This window comes from Platichthys flesus, chromosome 5 (genome assembly GCF_949316205.1).
Source record: "Platichthys flesus chromosome 5, fPlaFle2.1, whole genome shotgun sequence".
Lineage (NCBI taxonomy): Eukaryota > Metazoa > Chordata > Actinopteri > Pleuronectiformes > Pleuronectidae > Platichthys > Platichthys flesus.
The window spans coordinates 22,176,155-22,195,002 of NC_084949.1; the positions used below are offsets into that span (position 1 = coordinate 22,176,155).

Sequence of the window (18,848 nt, forward strand, 5' to 3'; positions counted from 1 at the left end):
GTCGTGAGTCTAAATCTCACTGGGATCTGGTGCAGCAGGAGACGAGAAGAAGCAGAAAATAAAATGAGGTTTGGTTGCGGCTTCCTCAGCAGAGAATAGACTGCTTGTGGTGAACAACTACACACACACACAAACATACACACATGCACACATTTTGATGTCATGGCAACCAGCGTGACTTTGCATCATATCACTGAATAATGATAAGACAGCACTGAACATTTGCACTTCTTTTATTAACAAACCAATAAACTGTCAAACGCTTTCACATTCAGATTGAGTGTCCCGTCGTTTCCTGCAGTAAATCGAAAACGTCACAGTTCTTTTCTTTCAGGCCGTGGGGCTGGACGGTTCTTTTTTGTTTTGTCTGTGCATCATGTAGACAGCGGCTGAAAGGACCAGGACTCCGTACGTAGCCAGGACGCTCTGGAAGAGAGAGCAGAGAGGGACAGGGTTCTGACTCCATTTATACGTATCCCATGTCACAGAGCCTGCGTGTGTGCGTGTGTGTGTGTTTGTATGTGCGTGTCGCGTACGTTTCGGCGTCCCTGCAGCGTGTAGCTGTTGAAGTATTTCCTCCAACCAGTCAGTTCCGAAGAAGCCGGGGCCTCGATGCCAAACAGCTGCTTCTAAAACACAAATACACAAACACATACGCACACGCACACACAATTATAGGAAGCAACAGTAAGGTTAAATAATCATCACATTTTACTGGAAGTGAGACACAATCAAATTGAGGAAAGAAGAATCCAATGTGAAAAATGAGAAGAAGAAAAACATTCAACCACAAAAAATAGACACGACATCAATTAATCACCAGCGTCGTGTACATGCCAGTTATAGTGAAAGTGAAACCTGACAATTTAAATTATGGGAACATGAAACTTTGACTCTATAGAATCTCATATTTTATAAGAGTGCCTCCTCGCTGGTCTATTTATAAAAATACTTTTATAACCACTAAAAACAAACCACATTTATCTCTGTTATACTAACGGATGTCAGACTTTCGCTTTCATACTAATATATGACCTGCAATGCACAGTGTGTAAGTTTTGTCTTTTCTCTTTTTTGTGTTATATTTGGATGTGCTTTTCATCCAAGTCTTTTCTGGTGTCTTCCACACCCCCCATATGCATTTTTAACATTCCATTTATGTATTTATGGTGTGTAAAGTAAAGTCAAGATATAGTTGTTGGCAAGAAATGGAGCAATCACCAGTGACAGTTGAGGCTCAAAAACAAAAGAGAAGTTGAATAGTTGAACATGTTGAAACCAGCAGTTTGACTGAGAAGCATTGTGACGAGGCATCGCTGCAGAGACACCCGGGGTTTTGGTCGAGTCTCATTCAGCACGTCCTCCGAATGAGATTAAACTGAATTATTCATCAACCGGAACTCGGAGCTAATCACCCCGCACACCCAGAGAGCTGCCATTCTCCTCCAGCTCGCCACAATACTTCTGTGTGATAAAAGCTTAAAGCTGTAATTCCCTTTGCTTCAGAGAGTTTTAATTTTTTTTCTCTTTAATGCATAAGATGCAAAAGCTATTAGCGAAATATATGAATTCTCCAGCTGCCACAGAAATCCATTAGAGGTTGAGTTTTTTCTTCTTCTCCAAACTGCTGACAGGAATTTTGACTTTTTCATGACACTGACAGTATTTTAATCGTTCAAGTCTCTAAAATGAAAAGAAATTATTTAAAACTTATGTTGTTTTGAAGGTTTAAAACTGAGTTCAGATCATAATAACAATCTTTATTTAATAAGCACTTTTCTTAACAGACACAAAGTTGTATTCTTCTAGAAAACCCAACAATAAACTAAAATATTTAAATTTCAAATTAATGAAAGCTTTTTAAGAAGTGATCTATCCATCTATCCATTCTTACTTTCTTTTTTCCCTCCTTTCTATCCATCTATCTAAATTGTGTTAACAGCTTGTTTCTGCTGCCCCAACTGGCCAAAATAAAAACAGCAAGTGGCTGCAGGTTTCATGGTTACAGTGTATTTAGACTTAGAAAATATGATATGATATAAAATGAATAAAATAAAGCCATCCATACCAGAAAGCACCTATCTTTTCTTAGATGTGATTTTTAAATGACTTGAAAGTATTGTTCCTACGCCTGCTCACATATATTTCCACATCAATTTGCACAAATCATACACATTACGTATGTTCTAATATTGAGTGAAATGCAGCCGTTGGGCCAGAGATCGTCTCTATTTTCTTACTGAGTTGGATTTGTTGTATTTAAGTAATGTATTAGTTTCTTGCTGTGCTGCAATCTCACTTTCCCTGAGGGGAACTAATATCCATCACTTTATTTACTCCTGGGTGATTAACTGAATAATAGTTTATACTTGGATCGTGTATTTGATTTGTAAATTCTTAACGACATCTGTCCCACGAATGTTTGAGTACATATTCAGCTACAATATTCATGTGAGGTATTCACTTAATGTATACAAAAAATAACTATTAGTAGTACCAGTAACACTTTATGTAAAAGTATACTTCTACTTCTACCTCTTTTTTAACCTTAATATGTCTATTGAGATTCTTTAACGGTTATTCTTCACATCCTCGATCTAGGTCATTGGTGCTTTTTGTAACTTAAAAAACAAATAGAAAACTTAAAATAACAAAACATCACCTGGATAATAACTCCTCCTGCTTCACATAAATATTGGGGCCTATGTGTAGTGGAGTAGATATGTACATTTACAAAAAATGACAGTACCCAGATGCCTAAAGACTACACATGCCTAGTAAAAGTACCTAGTTAAGAGGTAAGATAAGATATAATAATCCTTCCCACAATATGGACATTTGCAATATAACAACAACCTTATATGTAAGGAAATATAACAAATTTAGATAAATGAATGTATATTGATTTTTACATATATTTATATATATATATATACACTGAATATTGCACTGTTAAGAGATAAACTTTCCATTACGAGGGTATAATAAGGGTATTAGGGTATAATATCATATTTACAAGATACATAAAACATGGAGCTGAATAGAATGTGTAGCTTAAGGTATTAAAATAAATGTATTAGTCTATCAAAACATATCAGATTGATAGTATTTACAGTGTGATACTTTAATTTGACTGACTGAATAAGTAACACCAGCTGATCTCTGCAGACTGGACGTGCAGGGGTCGGATCTGGTATCTTACCTTCACCTCAGTGATCATGTGACCGAAGCTGGTCAGAGGGATCCGCGTTTTCACCGGTGACGTCGGCATCTCTGCGAACACTTTGAATGAACTGGTCCCAGGTTCGATTCAAAGTGGTATTTAGAGGCAGCAGACTGGGTTTTATTGGGGTTTAATGGAAGGACGAGACACTTACACAACTCTGTTATGTGTGGACACGTGGTTCTGACAGGAAGTACGTCCTGACCAATCACGTGTCTCCATTCATAGTGCTGACCAATGGGCTGTGGTCTGGTGGGTGGGACATTTATGTTGTCAGTTCTCACTTCCTGTCAGTCGTCCATTCGTTTGTCCACTAGAGGGCGATAGATTCAAGTTTATCAAATAGAGAATGTCACCTTATATAAAACAGTTTTATTGTTTTTAAAAATAAAGGAGCTTTATTATATTTTTCGTTTTACCCTTTTTTCCCATCAGCTTATAAGTTATAGAATATTTTAAATGTTCAAAAATAATTGAACACAAAATGTTTTCTCCATTTTAAGTGCAAAAGTTAAAAGATTGATTCACAATTAAATACATTTCAAGTCAAAGTCAACTTGTAAATTCTGCCACATGTACAAGACATAGACAGGAAATTACATCTTTCCCTGATCTCCGGTGTAAACATTCAAGAAGACATATAGATAGATAGATAGATAGATAGATAGATAGATAGATAGATAGATAGATAGATAGATAGATAGATAGATAGATAGATACTTCATGGGTAATATCCAGTAGATATGCAGATATCCAGTAGCTCACACAGAGAGACACACATAAGACAAAGTACTCAAGTGGCAAGTACTGCAAGTACACAACATAGTACACAGTCAAAAGACACAGGGTAGATAGGATATGAGTGGTGCAAACCAGAATGGTGCAGAAATTGATTGGGCACTATTTTATGTAAACAAAGCTGATCAAAAATAAATCTGAGGTCTTTAAATATTTAGATTTTTACCTCCTGTCCACCTAATTGGACATCTCCTAATGAGGATAAAGGATTTGGGTTTGACAAGATGTGGATCCTGTACCGAAGTTCTTTCCTATGCAGGAGAACAACTTTGAAAAAATATATATTTTAGACCTACAGATAACAATTAACGGGAAGTCAATTATCTCTACTTGGAGCTAAAGCAAGCTGTACCCCTTGCGACATGTAAGCCTTCACTCAACACAGCCCTCTGATTTCACCTGTGTAATTAGCTGTGACTCAGAGCGCAGAGAGTGCAGTTAATGTGGTGACATGAGGAGTCCTGTTGCATGCAGCATAAGAAGCCAGAGAGCAGATACAAATGGTATTCATGCGTTTTGGGTCCATTTTGTTGTCACTGGAAATGTACAAAGCAGAAACCTCAGAAAGTCACAAAAAGTCACCAAATATGTTAAAGGATTTTATCTCTCTAAGGCTGCTATGTATACATGACCAAAAAAATACCTAATTCAGTCATTAACCAGGGATTAGAAACATGTCCTCTACTGTGTCCCAGCTGCTCAACATAAATAACAACAAAGAAGTTCCTGTTTGATCAGAAGATTCAGCTTTGTTCCGTGATTTGCATGTGACAGAAACATGACTCTGGAATATGTGTCCAGAAAGAAACCATTGAAATTTGGGCACAGATCCACTTTCTGTTACACTGTGAGATCTTTAAAAAAAAAAAACATTTCACCAATTTCATGGACCTGGATGGAAAAAAAATCTGATATATTTAGGGGACTAACATTTATGAGAGTGAGCGATTGTGTGCTGCTTGATTAAATCTAAGTGGACTGTTGGGCCTTGGCAGACATGATTGCTGGACTCAGTGCCACTCTGGTTCATGCACTTATACGATAAATGCAGTGCAATACATAAAGTCCTGCAGAGACAGGCCAGGAGCTTCAGTTAATCTTCTCATCAAACATCAAAAATGGGATCTGAGTGACTTGATTGTGGAATGACAAGATAAACAAAAAGCGTCCAGTGAGCAGCAACTCGTTGTTGATGAGAGGTCAGCGGGGAATGTTCAGACTTTGAGGCCGATGACAACAGCAGATCAACCGCATCTTGTTCCACTCAGATCAGGAAGGAGCAGAAGTCTGAGGTTGTGGTGGACACAGGTTCAGTAAAAACAAACAGCCGAATACTGAAAACATGTATTTGTATTTCTCGCAGGGGGGCTGGAGATAGAGTCAGAATCCATGAACCCAGCCGGCCTCGTGTCAACGGTCATGTGGTGTGTGGAATGTTTTCTTGGCACACTTTGGGCAACCTGACACCACCTTTCAGTATTGAATGTCACAACCTATCTGAGTACAGTAAGTTGCTTGGCATATGCATAATGAATCTCTGTCTGTCTGAAATAACTGTCTCTCAGTGGATTAATTGCTGCCTGCTACATCCCGTCCCTGTAGATACATGCTGCATCAGGAGACTACGTCCCCTTCTCACTCAGAAGGCAGCACAGGTTCTAATTCAGGCTCTGGTCATCTCACGCCTCATCTTCTGCAACTCCCTCCGGGCAGGTCTGCCTGTTAGTGCCATCCGACCTCTGCAGCTCATCCAGAATGCAGCAGCTCGACTGGTCTTTAACCTAAATTCACTCGTTCTACTCCACTCCTCCGCTCCCTTCACTGGTTACCAGTGGCTGCTTGCATCCGTTTCAAAACACTTGCGTACCGTGCTGCGAACGGATCGGGCCGAGTCTACATCCAGGATAGTTTAAACCTTGCACCCCAGCCCGTCCACCCCGCGCTGCATTGGCCAATCAGCTTGCTGGTCTCTCACTGCGAGCTAGCCACTCGAAGTCACGACTGTTTGCTGTCCTGGCTCCTTAACGCTGGATCGAGCTCTCCATTGACCTCAGGACAGAAGAAAGTCTACACAACTTCCACCCAAGGCTAAAGACACATCTCTCCCAACTGCACCTTGGATAAGAAGAAGACAACAATAATGTACTCTGATGTTGAAAATACAAAGAATACATTTTTTTATTATCATTATATATTGCTCATACATTACGTAAATGATATGTACTGTAATGTCAGGTTAATAGCAACATCTTCTCATTGTGAGACAGGGAATGTTTAGTTATAGATAGATTGGTTGGTATCCATTTTCATTTACATTGAGAAGTTACTAATTATTCTCAATGTCACTAATTATTCGAGGAAATAATTAATTGTGCTTTATCGCTTCCATATTGAGGGAGCTGATATCTATGAGAACACTTTGGTGCAGCAGTGGACACTGGTTCACTAATGACAGGGAAGATATATTTGTTCAGACGAATCTTAGGTTTGTTAATGGCAAGCGGATGATCGTCAGAGTGAAGAATCAACAGCACTGAACCCATGATGGTGTAACGGTGTGTGGAATGTTTTCCTGCCACATCTTGGACAACTCGATACCAATTGTTTTGTCATATCTGATGCATCACTTTACCACAGGGTCATAAAGCAAAAGTCTCAAACTGGTTTCATGATTTAACGATTCACTTAGTGGTCTCCTCATTTATCAGATCGGATTCCCAATAGAAAACCTTGAATGTGGTGGAGGAGGAGATTGACAGAATGACTGTGCAGCTGATACAACTGCAGAAATGATGTAATGAATAATGTCATCATGGATCTCAAAGGAACAACACCTCCGTGAAAGCTCCCTGAACCAGTAGTAGCATTGAGTTCCTCGTAACGTTCTCTATGCAGGTATAAACCTGAAGCAGTGAAATGCTTACTTCCATTACTTTTTAGTGGTGGAGGTATTTTCCATAATTGAGGCGTTCACACCCATTTTCCATTTTATTTTGTCAAGTGGGCACAAGCTTGAAAACTACGCTGCCGCACAGCCTGATTCATCTCACTTCTGCCACCACTGCCCATGTTTACTGCTGAACGGCACCATTACCTCTGTGCTGGCAGCGGTGGAGAGGATGTGTGCATTCTGGGGAAAAACCACTGTGATAAAGATTGGGATTAGGTTCAGGACAAGACTCGGCAGGTCGCCACAGAGCTCCCACAGCAGCGCTAACCGGGAATTCTCTGGAAGTGACACCCTTGAATTTCTGCAGTGATCCTTTGCAGCGATGAGTAATTGATCATACAATCCCACAATACACTCAATATAACGAGCAGTATCTTGAAGAAAATCTGAAGGCAGCTGTTCTAAAATAATAAACCAGGGAGGTTGATTTTCATAAGAAATTTAAATATCACAAATGTATCTCCAGTGGTTTTTACAATCTAAACAGTTCACGACTCCTTCGGTCCTGGATCCGACCCTTTTGAATAAAAAGCCCTTCTCACATTAAACCATCCAGTTTCTCAAGATAAACATAAGAAAGTAATTATAGATTAACTTCTCCATTGTTTTGATCATTTAATCCTTACTTCTATTTATCACCTTATTTCTCCCTCAAGTTTCTCCTGGTAAGAAAGGAATATTTAAGATCTCCAGGATCTCCTCATTCTCTCTACAAGCTTCTTAATTTTCTACAAAATTGTTTTCTATTGAAATATTAAATGGTAAATTCAAATGTCAGGATGTTACTTATAAAAAAAGATTAATAAAACATAAAAATGAATAAAATCTATATGTAAAAAGTGTTGTTAAAAATGTGGCAAAATTGCATTATGAGGACAATATTAGGAAATCATTAGGAAAAAGGTAAATAATCCCCAAAATATGAGACAAATTAATTACGTAACCTAAAAATACATCAGAACTTGTATGTTGAAAATGCCCCCACCCCTCGTGTAGGTAAAGCTGCATGATTTACCCCCTCACTGTGCTGTCTTTCTGCAATGTCACATATCAGAGTTTGTGCAGCAGGGATCTGGGAATGGAGCCGATGTGGTGAGCTCTCGTCAGGGGGCCACACTGACCCTAGCTGACATGCGGCTCTGGAGTTGATGATGAGTATTGATTATTGCTCTCATGCTGTGGCTCACATATGAAATGTCATGTTGGGCTGAAATATCTGCTCTGATGGACAAGGGGCTCGGAGGCCAGGTCCGAGCTCGGTCCTGATGAGGCAATTCACTGGTTTACTGAGGTCGGTTTACGATCAGGGTCAAAATGTGAATTGAGATCGGGTCAAGGTTTGGGTGAGGTATCAACTGGAACTGTTGAAGGTCAAGGGTAACCTTTGGGTTAGGGTGTAAAGAGCTGGCCAAACCTTTGTGTGTGTGTGTGTGTGTTTGTGTGTGTACTTCATGCAGGTATGCATTACTTTTGGTCTGACTTGTGTTTCTGTGTAAAGTGTTGGCAATCAAGACTGAGACAAACATACTCATAAACAGAGAGAGAGAGAGAAAGGGAGAGAGAGCGAGAGAGAGAGCGAGCGAGCGAGAGAGGGGGAGAGAGTGGGGGGAGAGAGACAGAGAAACAGGGAAACAGAAATAGTGAGAGAGACAGACAGTGAGAGAGAGAGAGAGGAAGAGAGACACGGGGACACAGAGAGAGAGAGAGAGATGAAGAGAGACAGGGACAGAGAGGGAGAGGGATAGAGGAAGCGAGACAAGGACAGAGAGACACAGAGAGAGAGAGAGAGCGAGAGAGAGAGACACAAACACACACACACACACAAACAGATAAGGAGACACACACACCCCCACAGAGCAGTGGTGGTAACTGGGAAGCTGCAGCGCGGCTCGGGGACCCGCCGGAACAAGCAGAAGCAGCAGGCGAGCTGTGGACGCAGCCCCGAAACACTTCGAGAGCACGCGCGACACTGAGGCGGCCAGAGGGGCGGAGAGGAGCAGGAGGAGGAGGAGGAGGAGGAGGAGGAGGAGGAGGAGGCACCTGCACCGAGACTCGCTCTCCGCCGCTGCCTCCATCGTCAGCTCCCGTCACCCCTCGTTCGTTCCTCTCGGGCCGCCGCCGCCGCTTCCTCGTTAAAGATGGCTGACCCCAGCAGCGACGGAGAGGCACCGGAGAGCGCGCGCGGCTTCGCCCGCCAGGGAGCCCTCCGCCAGAAGAACGTGCACGAGGTGAAGAACCACAAGTTCATCGCGCGCTTCTTCAAGCAGCCCACGTTCTGCAGCCACTGCACGGACTTCATCTGGTGAGTGTGTGTCTGTGAGTCAGTGTCTGAGTGTGAGTGTGTCTGAGTGTGTAAGGACACAGGTGATTCACTTGCTGCTGCGGCTCTGGTCGGCCTCCCCCCCCGCTCCCTCCACAGCCCAGACACCGCAGTCCTTCACCCACTGTCATTGTCAAAAACACGGCGATGCGCCACTATCCCCCCCCACCCCCCACCCCTGGACCTCCACAATGCGACAGCACCGTGGGCCTGTCGGTGCCGGTGCTGCCTCGCCGAGCTGCAGCCCCTGCTCTGCGGCTGCTGCTGCTCGGCGGTACCGCATCGACCCGACACCCATCCCTGACAGTGGAGGTCTGGTGGAGGAATGCAGCTGGAGACACGCAGGGCCCCGCTGCTGCAGCGGTGCGGGTGGATCTGAGCGTCCAGGATCGGGTGTCTGTGCCTGGGCTGGAATGATCAGTCGATTAATCGATCGGTCCATTGAGGGGTTCGATTATTTTGAAGTGTTTCAAATCACTTCTCAAGCAGATATTCTCAAATGTCAGCCCAGCAGGAGATATGAGCATTTTCCTCGTGTGTCAATGTGAACTGGATATATTAAATGTTTCAGTACTGTGAGATACCTTAGATCCTACTCGTGTCTTCATTACCTTTGTTTTCAAATACTCAACTTGTCAATGTATTGAGTATATGTTACGATATGTTTATATGAAACTTTCATTTCAGTCAATAAAGGGGAATCTAGAGCTTTTACATCTGCCATGGCCCCAAAGTTAACTTTTGTAAGTTCACATTTAGTAAAGGTAATAATATTCTTTTATTTATTTTAAGTGTAAGGAAATATATAAATAGAATAGACACTAATATATACAGTATAGACAGAATATGTACAGTGAAATATATTGCCCATGCAAGAAAGCGATCCAAGAAAAAAGGCCTTGATCTGCCCTCTGACACGGATCTGCACCAAAACTTTATTGGCACTTCCCCGACCTTTACCAGAACCTTCCACCAAGTTTTGTGGGAATCCATTCTGTAATGTTTTGTGTAATCTTGGTCTCAAACAAACAAAGCAACCGAACAAACAAATGGACAAGTGTTGAAAACATGAGCCTCCCTGGCAGAGGTCCTTATTGATTGATTAATAAAGGTAGTTGTGGATCTACTTGTTCCCCCTGCTCTCCAAGATCTCAACTTCCTATCTTCTCTCCACAGGGGCTTTGGGAAACAGGGATTCCAGTGCCAAGGTAAGAGCAGGAGCTTATTCACAAATCCTGCTGCTGCATACGGCTGTGGGTGTGTGGACGGATGTTCGCTGTCTCAAGAAGTGTTGGTGTGTGTCTGTTTGCTTGTTTTTTGTTATGTTTGTTGTGTCGGGGCAACAGGTCTGCTCACTGTCGAGAGTGACCTGTTGGCCCGTTGGTCGATGGCGTGTTGTTGTTGTTGTTGTTGGCAGGCAGGTGTCAAACTCAAAGCAGATGCTTGCCAACAGGGATGAGAGTGAGAACACTCGAGCGAGCTCAGACAGGAGAGACCGTGTGAGATGTAAGAGAAGAAGAGTCGGCGGCGGACAGCTGAAAGCTGAGATGTCTGGTTTGGGCCGAGGGGAGGATGAGGACAGAGTAGACTCCTCAAGCTTTTCTCTCCAGCCTGACATCTGATTGGATTTGTGAAACAGTTGAGTTGTGTGCGTGGGCGGGTGGCGATGTGTGTCTGTGGGTGGGCGGCTGATCGTGGCAACTGGGTGGGTGGGCGTCTAGACACGGACCACTGCACGAAATGGTTTTATAAACAGCCCCATTTCGCGGCACCACAGTGACACCCCTCCATCACATGCACGCTAACTGTACTGCAGCAATTTGTGTCTCCGTGCTTGTGGTATCACTTCCTCCTCCTCGCCGATGCATGACAGACACCCACCTTAAGTCCTCTGGCGTGTGACCAGCGGTGTGAGGTCCAGGAAGAATATATGTGTCCACATCGGGCTCTTGCGTCAGACTTCATTGACGGTGAAGAGTTGTGTGAAGTATTGCGTGTGAGGTTGTGTTATCTATTTATCAGCAGTGAAAAGATGAAGTTCCAAATCTGTGGGCTGCAGGCCTGTTTGCAGCTCAGGGGGGGTTGATACAGGAAATGCACTGAGGGGCTTGTAGAGAGAGCGCACACTTTTCTTGTGCACAGTCTCCTGTACTGAAGTAGTGTGTGGTGAGTTGTGCCCTGAGCTGTAACACATCGTGCAGAGCACACGCAGGTGTAGAGGGCACGGCCAATCCGAGCTGTGCACAGGTCGAGCCGCTGTCAGGTCGGGTTTCGTGGTTAGTTTCCAACAGTGAACTGATAACTCTCAGATTTACTGACCGTCTCTCACACAGCAAACTGGTCTGAGGGCTGTTTGATACGCTATCAGGCAGTGGACAAGGTTCCTATGGGAGGTAATAAAACAAGTTAATCAAATTTGTCAGTAAGCCATGATTTAGACATTTCGGGTTAAAATGAATGGTTTTTGGCGACATTTAATCGTAAGTCTGTAACTCAAGATTCACTTACTGCCTTTCACCAGAGCTTTCAACCACACCTCATGGATTTTAACCAGCTGTCATGTTTGGATTTAAGTATTACATTTTTTAGCAATGCCGCAATTAATCAACTGCTTTATTTACTTAAAAATTACAACCAATTATGTGATCATTTTCCGAGCAAACATTTCCGAAGTTCGGTTCTCAAGTGGGAAAACTCTTGTTTTTCTTGGTCTTATATTAAACTATTTTGATTTTGTTATTTTGTTTTATAGCCGAGGCAAATAATTGATCACAAAAACTATTTTCACAATGCAACCTGATCAATTCATGCAAATACTCTTGGTTAATTTTTGGTGGTGTGTTTTATCTAAACTAAATGACCCTATTTGATTTTGATGACTCTATCTATAGTTCTTGTTTTCACCTGGATGCCTTGAACAGTTAATCTTTATTCAGAATTATAATATATCTACATAAACAGATATTTGCAGATTTAAGCCTCTCAAAGGCTTAAACCTCATTTATTTTTTCCCCATCTCAAGAGTTGGAGATAAAATAATAAGAAGTTGAAGCTGGGGAAAAATTATATAAAAAAGATAAGACATCAGTTTAACAACTCAACAAGAAGGAGTTGCATTTGTTTGAAAAGTTTGGTTGTTTTTAATGAGAAATGGGAGGAATGGACTGTAAATGAGTCCAACTTGATAGAATCGCTGGTGATTAGTGGACAGGAAACACTTTAGACGTTGTGAAGGGGGTAATAGGTTGTCTGGGATGTTTGGTACTCACAGTGACGCTTATGTAATTTCCAAATATGGGTCAGGGCAATCTTCACCTCAGATAATCTGACAAATCTGTTGATGTGCAGGATGGAGGAAAGCTTTATTGTTTAGTAAAGAGCAGTTTGAGTCCCGTTCATTTAAAAACATGTCTTCATCCGCAATGATGCATTTACCCTCAGTTCGACCTTTCTGAAGAGCTGCTTTGTAACACGTGTAGACAAGCTGAGTTTTTGAAGAGCAGCTTTGAACAACAGGGTAAATCTGAGTGCATAAAATAGATAAGATGTGATAGACATAAAACAAGGTTATACAGATGCAGTGCAATGTATGAATAAATGGACCCAGAGAAAGTTGAGAGGATAAAAACACAAATGGATGTATCTTTAATTCATTAATATACAAAAAAATCAAGATGGAGAAGTCATCTAATATAAAAGTAGCTAGATGTTTGATAAAACTTGTCACATAGGAAAAAAGACGTATAAACTGCTGTTTTTCTTTCTTCTCCTACGTGGTACAAAGTTGATTTTTAAAATATATGTGAACTGAAATTATGTGGATAAGATGTTGACTGATTGGCGTTTGGTCAGACGACCAGATGTTTTACTGTATTTCTTGGAATTTAAAAAAAATACATCTTTTGACATGCTTGACATGGCACAGAGAGGAAAAGTAACTGATTCTTAACCTTTGCTTCAACAGCTTTGAAATGACCATATCACGATGTGTACGTATAATTTTCACATTTAACATTTAAATGTGGTTGAAAGTGCAGTTTAAGAAAAACATGCTAGACAAACTTTAACCTGAAAATTACTATAGCGACATCTAGAAAACAGAGAAAAACAGCTTATGAGACTTATCACTTGCGTTTCTTCTAGATAATCTGATCCCATTTGGGAATCATGAAGAATTATTGGTAACAGACGTTTCTGTGAAAGGCCATGGAGGGTAATTCTATAGCTGTTGTGCATTTTAGGACTTCTCGTCCACGTTTGCGTAAATGTTGAGACTGGAAGTCTCCTTTTGACCTTGGAGGAAGCATTTGGCGAAAACAACCTTACATCAGCAGCTATTGTGGACCTTTCAGCCGCATCACTGTGTCCAAGGTCAAGAATATGTTTTCAATCCCACTGTTATGGTTTATTTGAATGTGTTGTAGCAGAAGGCAGCGATAAGATTCCAAAGCTGGAGACATTTGGGTTGGACAGTGTTTCAACTTAACGTTAGGCTACACAGTGAAATGAAGTAATCTAACAGTGTGGAGGCCGTGGTTATATGTAACCTAGATACATTCAACTTTGGGTCCTTTTAAAATGTTCCTTATATTTACAGTCAGTGGAATTAATTTTCCTAGATTTGACCAAATATGACAGAAATATGCAATTTGTAAACAACGACCAGTGAGTGAACGGTGGTATGTTAAAGAGAAGAAGAAGGGTGAAGATACACACACAAACACAGACACACACACACACCACCAGCACTCTTGTGTTGGTTTGGAGGAATGTCAGACATGTGGCACAGACTTGTTCTGGCCTGTGGGGATAAGATTGTGTGTTTGTTTATGTGTTTCAATGCTATACACTATTTACTTAGTGACAGAGCCGTCCTCCGGGTGTGTGTTTGAACACCTCTTCTAAACGTAAAGAATTTTCTTGATTGTCTCCTGCCTTCTCCTTTTCTTATATTTTGTGTTCAAACAGGAAAAAGAGGAAGTTCACGTCTTGTCATTTCCTGTCAAAAAGAGGTCCAAGACAGTTACATGCTGATTACAGATCTATTCAGTGATTACATCACATGAGCTGTGGGTTAGTTATTCACACGGGAGGTTTTAAAACAAAATCCACCTTTTTTTTCATACTGAGAACAAACTACTTTTTTGAATGCATTAAATCGTTGTATTAACATTCCTTACAAATGTATTGTCATGTAATCACAAGCCATTTGGGAGGTCAGCGCTAATCAGCAGAGACATGTACAGGAATGTATTTAAAATCTCATCCGGATGTTATTTGGAAGGAGACACTTGAAGCAATAAGAGTCTAAAGTCTCACACGAGAGCCACAGCAGTGGTTTGAGTTAATCATGCGTCAGTTCACAGAGCAAAGCTGGTGTAATTTTGATTTTGTGTTGATTGAAAATTAACACAAAATGAGCTGGGGCTGAAGAGAATATCTATAGTTTTGCAGTGATTGGTCATAAACCAAAGCACTTGGCAAACTTTTGACCTGATAACGGTGCTGGATGAAAAGTCCTTTAGTTGCTGAGATATTTCCGCTGATCAGAAATGTTTTTATGAGGCGGGTGTGTTTCTCTTATTTTATAATTCTATCACTAAAAGTTGACTACAGTGACTTTTCACATCCGGCTCCAATGGCCTCAACAAAAATATGAACATTCTTTTCAAGAGAAATATGAATGACTTGCTTTTGTGCATCATATCAACAAACACAACCTAGAAGAAAACTGTATTTGTATCGCTTGGAGTGTCGCTGCCATTGATTGGCTCAAGGCTGCGGCTGACATCCTCGATGTACAGTTGAAATAGTATCCCTGTTATTGACTGTTTGACTGGCGAGCGTGTCCAAAGTAATGATCACAAGATACATTAGTGACACCGTCAACAAATCACAGAGTGACAGGAGAAAACAAGCTTTAAAGAGAATCTCTGTCCACAGCTCAGTCCCTGTTGGTCAGAGAGGTCCTTAGTGACTTAAATACAGATCGACGTCAGACATGAACCAGCGTTTGGCTTTGCTTTGTTTATTTTTTTAAGTACTCTAGATCGAAAGATTATTGGTTTAGCACAACTAATGATAAAATAACTTTTCTCATAGATTTATATTTTATAGTTTTCTTTTAGCTCAAAAAGCTGCTTAACTCAAAAAACTACAATAAATATATTTAGCTTGCAGATCTTTATGAAAAAGAAATGTAATTGAGGCTTGGCCTATTACAGTTTTAAAAGAAAATTATGAATAAAAAGAAAACAAATACAATCAAGTGTTTCATTAAGACAATTCAAATACGAGATGTACATATAATTACATTAGATAAATGCACATATTTTCTGTTATGTAAAGTAAAAGTTTTCATATCAACTAACAAAGGTAGACAATTATAGCAAATGTTAATTGGCAAAGGATCTATTGATCAGGCTCTGGTGTTGTCTGTTATTGCCAAAATTTGTCAGGACTCTAATAATATAAGATCTGATAAGTTGTTTTCACTCTACCTTTATAAACAGGCAAACCTTGGCCGTACACACGTTTTTCTGTAACCTCTATTTACTGGCTGAGAAATGTCAGGATGGACTGAATGACCCATGTTACAGAACGGGCATATAAACCTCTTCAAAGTCTCTTCACTTCAAATCGTAGCTCTGATTCCATCCATCCATTTCATTCTGCTGCTCCGGGGTCGAGGCGGGTTCCAGACATCCCTCTCCTCAGCAAGGCCCTCCAGCTCCTCCTGTGGGATCTCGCCGCTGCTCCCAGGAACGACAGATTACATAATCCCTCCACGGAGTTCTGGGTCTACCCCGGGGTCTCCTCCCAGTTGTGTGCGTTCTGTTCCTCCTCATGGAGAGAACATGCTTAAAGGCGAGGACATGCATCGCAACTCGTTGATCCAATCATGAACATGATTTGCACTTGAGCGGTCTAATGAAATGTTTTTAAAAGCATTTTCAATGCAGCGCGAGATGGACAGGTGTGGGAACAGCAATCGAGCAAAACAAACAAGATTGCATATATGAGCGGCTGGTACCAGGTTTCTTTTTCCTTTTTCCGTTTCTGTTTGGACGTCCGGGATTTGCTCCTTCACGTCGTTGAGGACAAATGAGCTGGTTCATGGATCTAATCAGGATGCCTTCAAGGTGCCTTTCGTTGGAGGTTTACCACACATGCTGGAGGAGACCGAGGGGTCGATCAAGAACTCCCTGAAGGGATCACATATCTGGTCTGGTGACGCCTTGGGATCCACGAAGAGCTGGAAAGTGTGGCTGGGGAGAATGTGTCTGGAAAAACAAGCGGATCGGGTCAAAGGGGCAGATCCAGGTTTCATTTTCTTTAACAACAAACCTTCTCAGAGGATTTTATGACAATTTCTCAGGGATGAATTCACGGCTATTGATGAAAAAGGCACATTCAGAGTGTCAATCAATCAATCAAATTTGATTTGTATAGCCCATATTCACAAATCACAATTTGTCTCATAGGGCTTTAACATGGTGAGACATCCTCTGTCCTTAACCCTTAACAAGAGTAAGGAAAAATTACTAAAAAAACTTTTTAACAGGGTAAAAATACGTAGAAACCTCAGAGAGAGCCACATGAGAGGGATCCCTCTCCCAGGACGGACAGAAGTGCAATAGATGTCAAGTGCAGGAAAACATCCTCAAGGTAGGCTTCAGGTTTTAACAGCATTGATGATGGTAAACATTTTGAAGAATAACTTCAATACTACATGTCAAGCAGTCCTGCTGCAATCATAGTCCATGGTCAGCAGCCTGCAAGATCATGAGTGTGTGCCATTGGTGAAGCTTGATTGGATTCAAGGGGACTTTTAGGGACCTTGGCGTACGTGTGCGCTCTGCTGAGTGTCCTTCTAGTTTCCGTCTCGGTTCCTCTGAACTGCAATCGAAGCGATATGAGTCGAACGCAGCAGTCGTCTCGGTGGAGAGCAGTGCAGCAGCAGGGCTTTATCTTTAGCATGTTGAGGCCTGAGTGGTGATTACAAGTGTGTCCATCTGGGATTCACGGACTGGTACTCGTCCAACATGGAGGAACTTCCTGGTGCTCGTGTTGATGTGAAACCGTCGGCCCGCTGTCGTCCTGGCAGCTCGCGGCACGAACGGCTCTCGGATCCGATTCGCTGTTCACGCCGTCAGTCGGATGAAACCAGTGTGGACTCCACTGTAGGCTCAGCCCGGTTGCTAGGCAACAGGGCGAAGACCTCCACGGCAGGTCACTGGGCCTGTGTCTCAGGAGTGTAACACCCAAGTGTGTGTGTGTGCGCTCGTACAGGTGTGTGCACGTGAATGACGAGGCAGATTTGTGAACAAAAAGATGTAAAGTGCGACCGCATTCCTCTCTGGGTTTTCCGCTGCTCCTCTTCTCTGTTTCTCTCTCTCTCTCTCTCTCTTTCTCTCTCTCTCTCTCTCTCTCTCTCTCTCTCTCTGACACACAAATGAATTCTCCACCCCCTCACATCGCCTCAAACCCAGCTGTGCCCCATCCCTTCCTGCCCACACACACACACACACAGACACACAGACACGTACAAACTCGATTTCACCGTTTGACTTTATTTCTTATTCACTTTCTTTTCCTCTTGTCGTCTGACTCTGTCTTTTTTGGGTTCTTTCCTCTTTTTAAAACCACTCTTCCCTTTTGCTTTGCATTCACACCAGACTACCGTCATCTCTGGTCTGTACTTTAAATTAAAACTGCACCAAATTAAATTTACTGCTCGTCCGGCTATTCACATTCCCCCCCCCCCCCCCCACACACACACATATATGCAAACATAAGCTCTCTGTTGCTTAACGGCTAGAAACCCGAGGAAAATGCCGGCAGTTGCCACAGTGCCTCATGAAAATGTAAAGAGATTCTGAATAATTAAGATTAAACCAGAGCGTAATGTCACTCTCTGTGTGTGTGTGTGTGTGTGTGTGTGTGTGTGTGTGTGTGTGTGTGTGTGTGTGTGTGTGTGTGTGTGTGTGTGTGTGTGTGTGTGTGTGTGTGTGTGTGTGTGTGTGTGTGTGTGTGTGTGTGTGTGTGTGTGTGTGTGTGTGTGTGTGTGTGTGTGTGTGTGTGTGTGTGTGTGTGTGCGCTTAGCTTTGTTCTTTTTTTAAATGTGCAGCCCCCGGTGTTTCAACTCAGCATGTGTGTTAATATGTTTAATAACGTGTTGGTAGACATTTGAACTGTATCGACGTCTTAAAAAATCCCATTTTTAGTAGAAACTGCAAGTCAGTGTAAAGTGGAAGTAAGTACTTTGGTTTTTCTGTAGAGGTCCACCGGCGAGAGGAGTCCATCTGCCCTATTTATCTAAATGGAGTTCTGGTGTTGGTCTTGTTCATGACTTCATCTGTAGATGTGGCTGATCAAAATTTAAAGGGATGGATTGTCCCTTTTATTTCCATCTGACCCAGAGTGGGAAACAGAGCAGTTTCAGATCTTGGCTCAGATGGATCAGTCTTTTAGATTATAGATCACAAACATAGCTGTGGTGGACTAGTGGCAGAATAATTGGACTATGGGCAAAAAGTTACGGACATCGGACTGGA

General features: G+C 41.9%; 2 protein-coding genes across 3 annotated transcripts in view; one reads left to right on the top strand and one right to left on the bottom strand.

Moving 5' to 3' along the window:
• Positions 1–215: 215 nt before the first annotated feature.
• On the bottom strand, positions 216–3,415 carry LOC133953721 (ATP synthase membrane subunit K, mitochondrial-like). Its single transcript, XM_062387783.1, has 3 exons — positions 3,203–3,415; positions 537–629; positions 216–426 (listed from the first exon to the last, which is right to left on the bottom strand). The coding sequence occupies exons 1-3, from the start codon at positions 3,269–3,271 to the stop codon at positions 331–333; spliced, it is 258 nt and encodes an 85-aa protein (XP_062243767.1). The 5' UTR covers positions 3,272–3,415; the 3' UTR covers positions 216–330.
• Positions 3,416–8,681: 5,266 nt separating this feature from the next.
• The window catches only part of LOC133953700 (protein kinase C beta type), a 30,969-nt gene continuing 20,802 nt past the window's right edge, over positions 8,682–18,848 (top strand). Inside the window, exons 1-2 of one of the 2 annotated variants that reach the window (XM_062387753.1) lie at positions 8,682–9,273; positions 10,468–10,499. In XM_062387753.1, coding sequence (XP_062243737.1) covers positions 9,110–9,273; positions 10,468–10,499 — 196 coding nt within the window. In that variant the 5' untranslated portion in view covers positions 8,682–9,109. The remainder of the gene's footprint in view (positions 9,274–10,467; positions 10,500–18,848) is intronic. The other variant, XM_062387752.1, reaches the window with a different exon arrangement.

Bases quoted from the DNA above. Each gene is read 5' to 3' on its own strand.
- LOC133953721 (XM_062387783.1), bottom strand. From the start codon at position 3,271: ATGCCGACGTCACCGGTGAAAACGCGGATCCCTCTGACCAGCTTCGGT. The intron at 630-3,202 runs GTAAGATACCAG...TTTGTGTTTTAG, and splicing joins ACATGATCACTGAGGTGAAG to AAGCAGCTGTTTGGCATCGA. The intron at 427-536 runs GTACGCGACACG...TCTCTCTTCCAG, and splicing joins CGCTGCAGGGACGCCGAAAC to AGCGTCCTGGCTACGTACGG.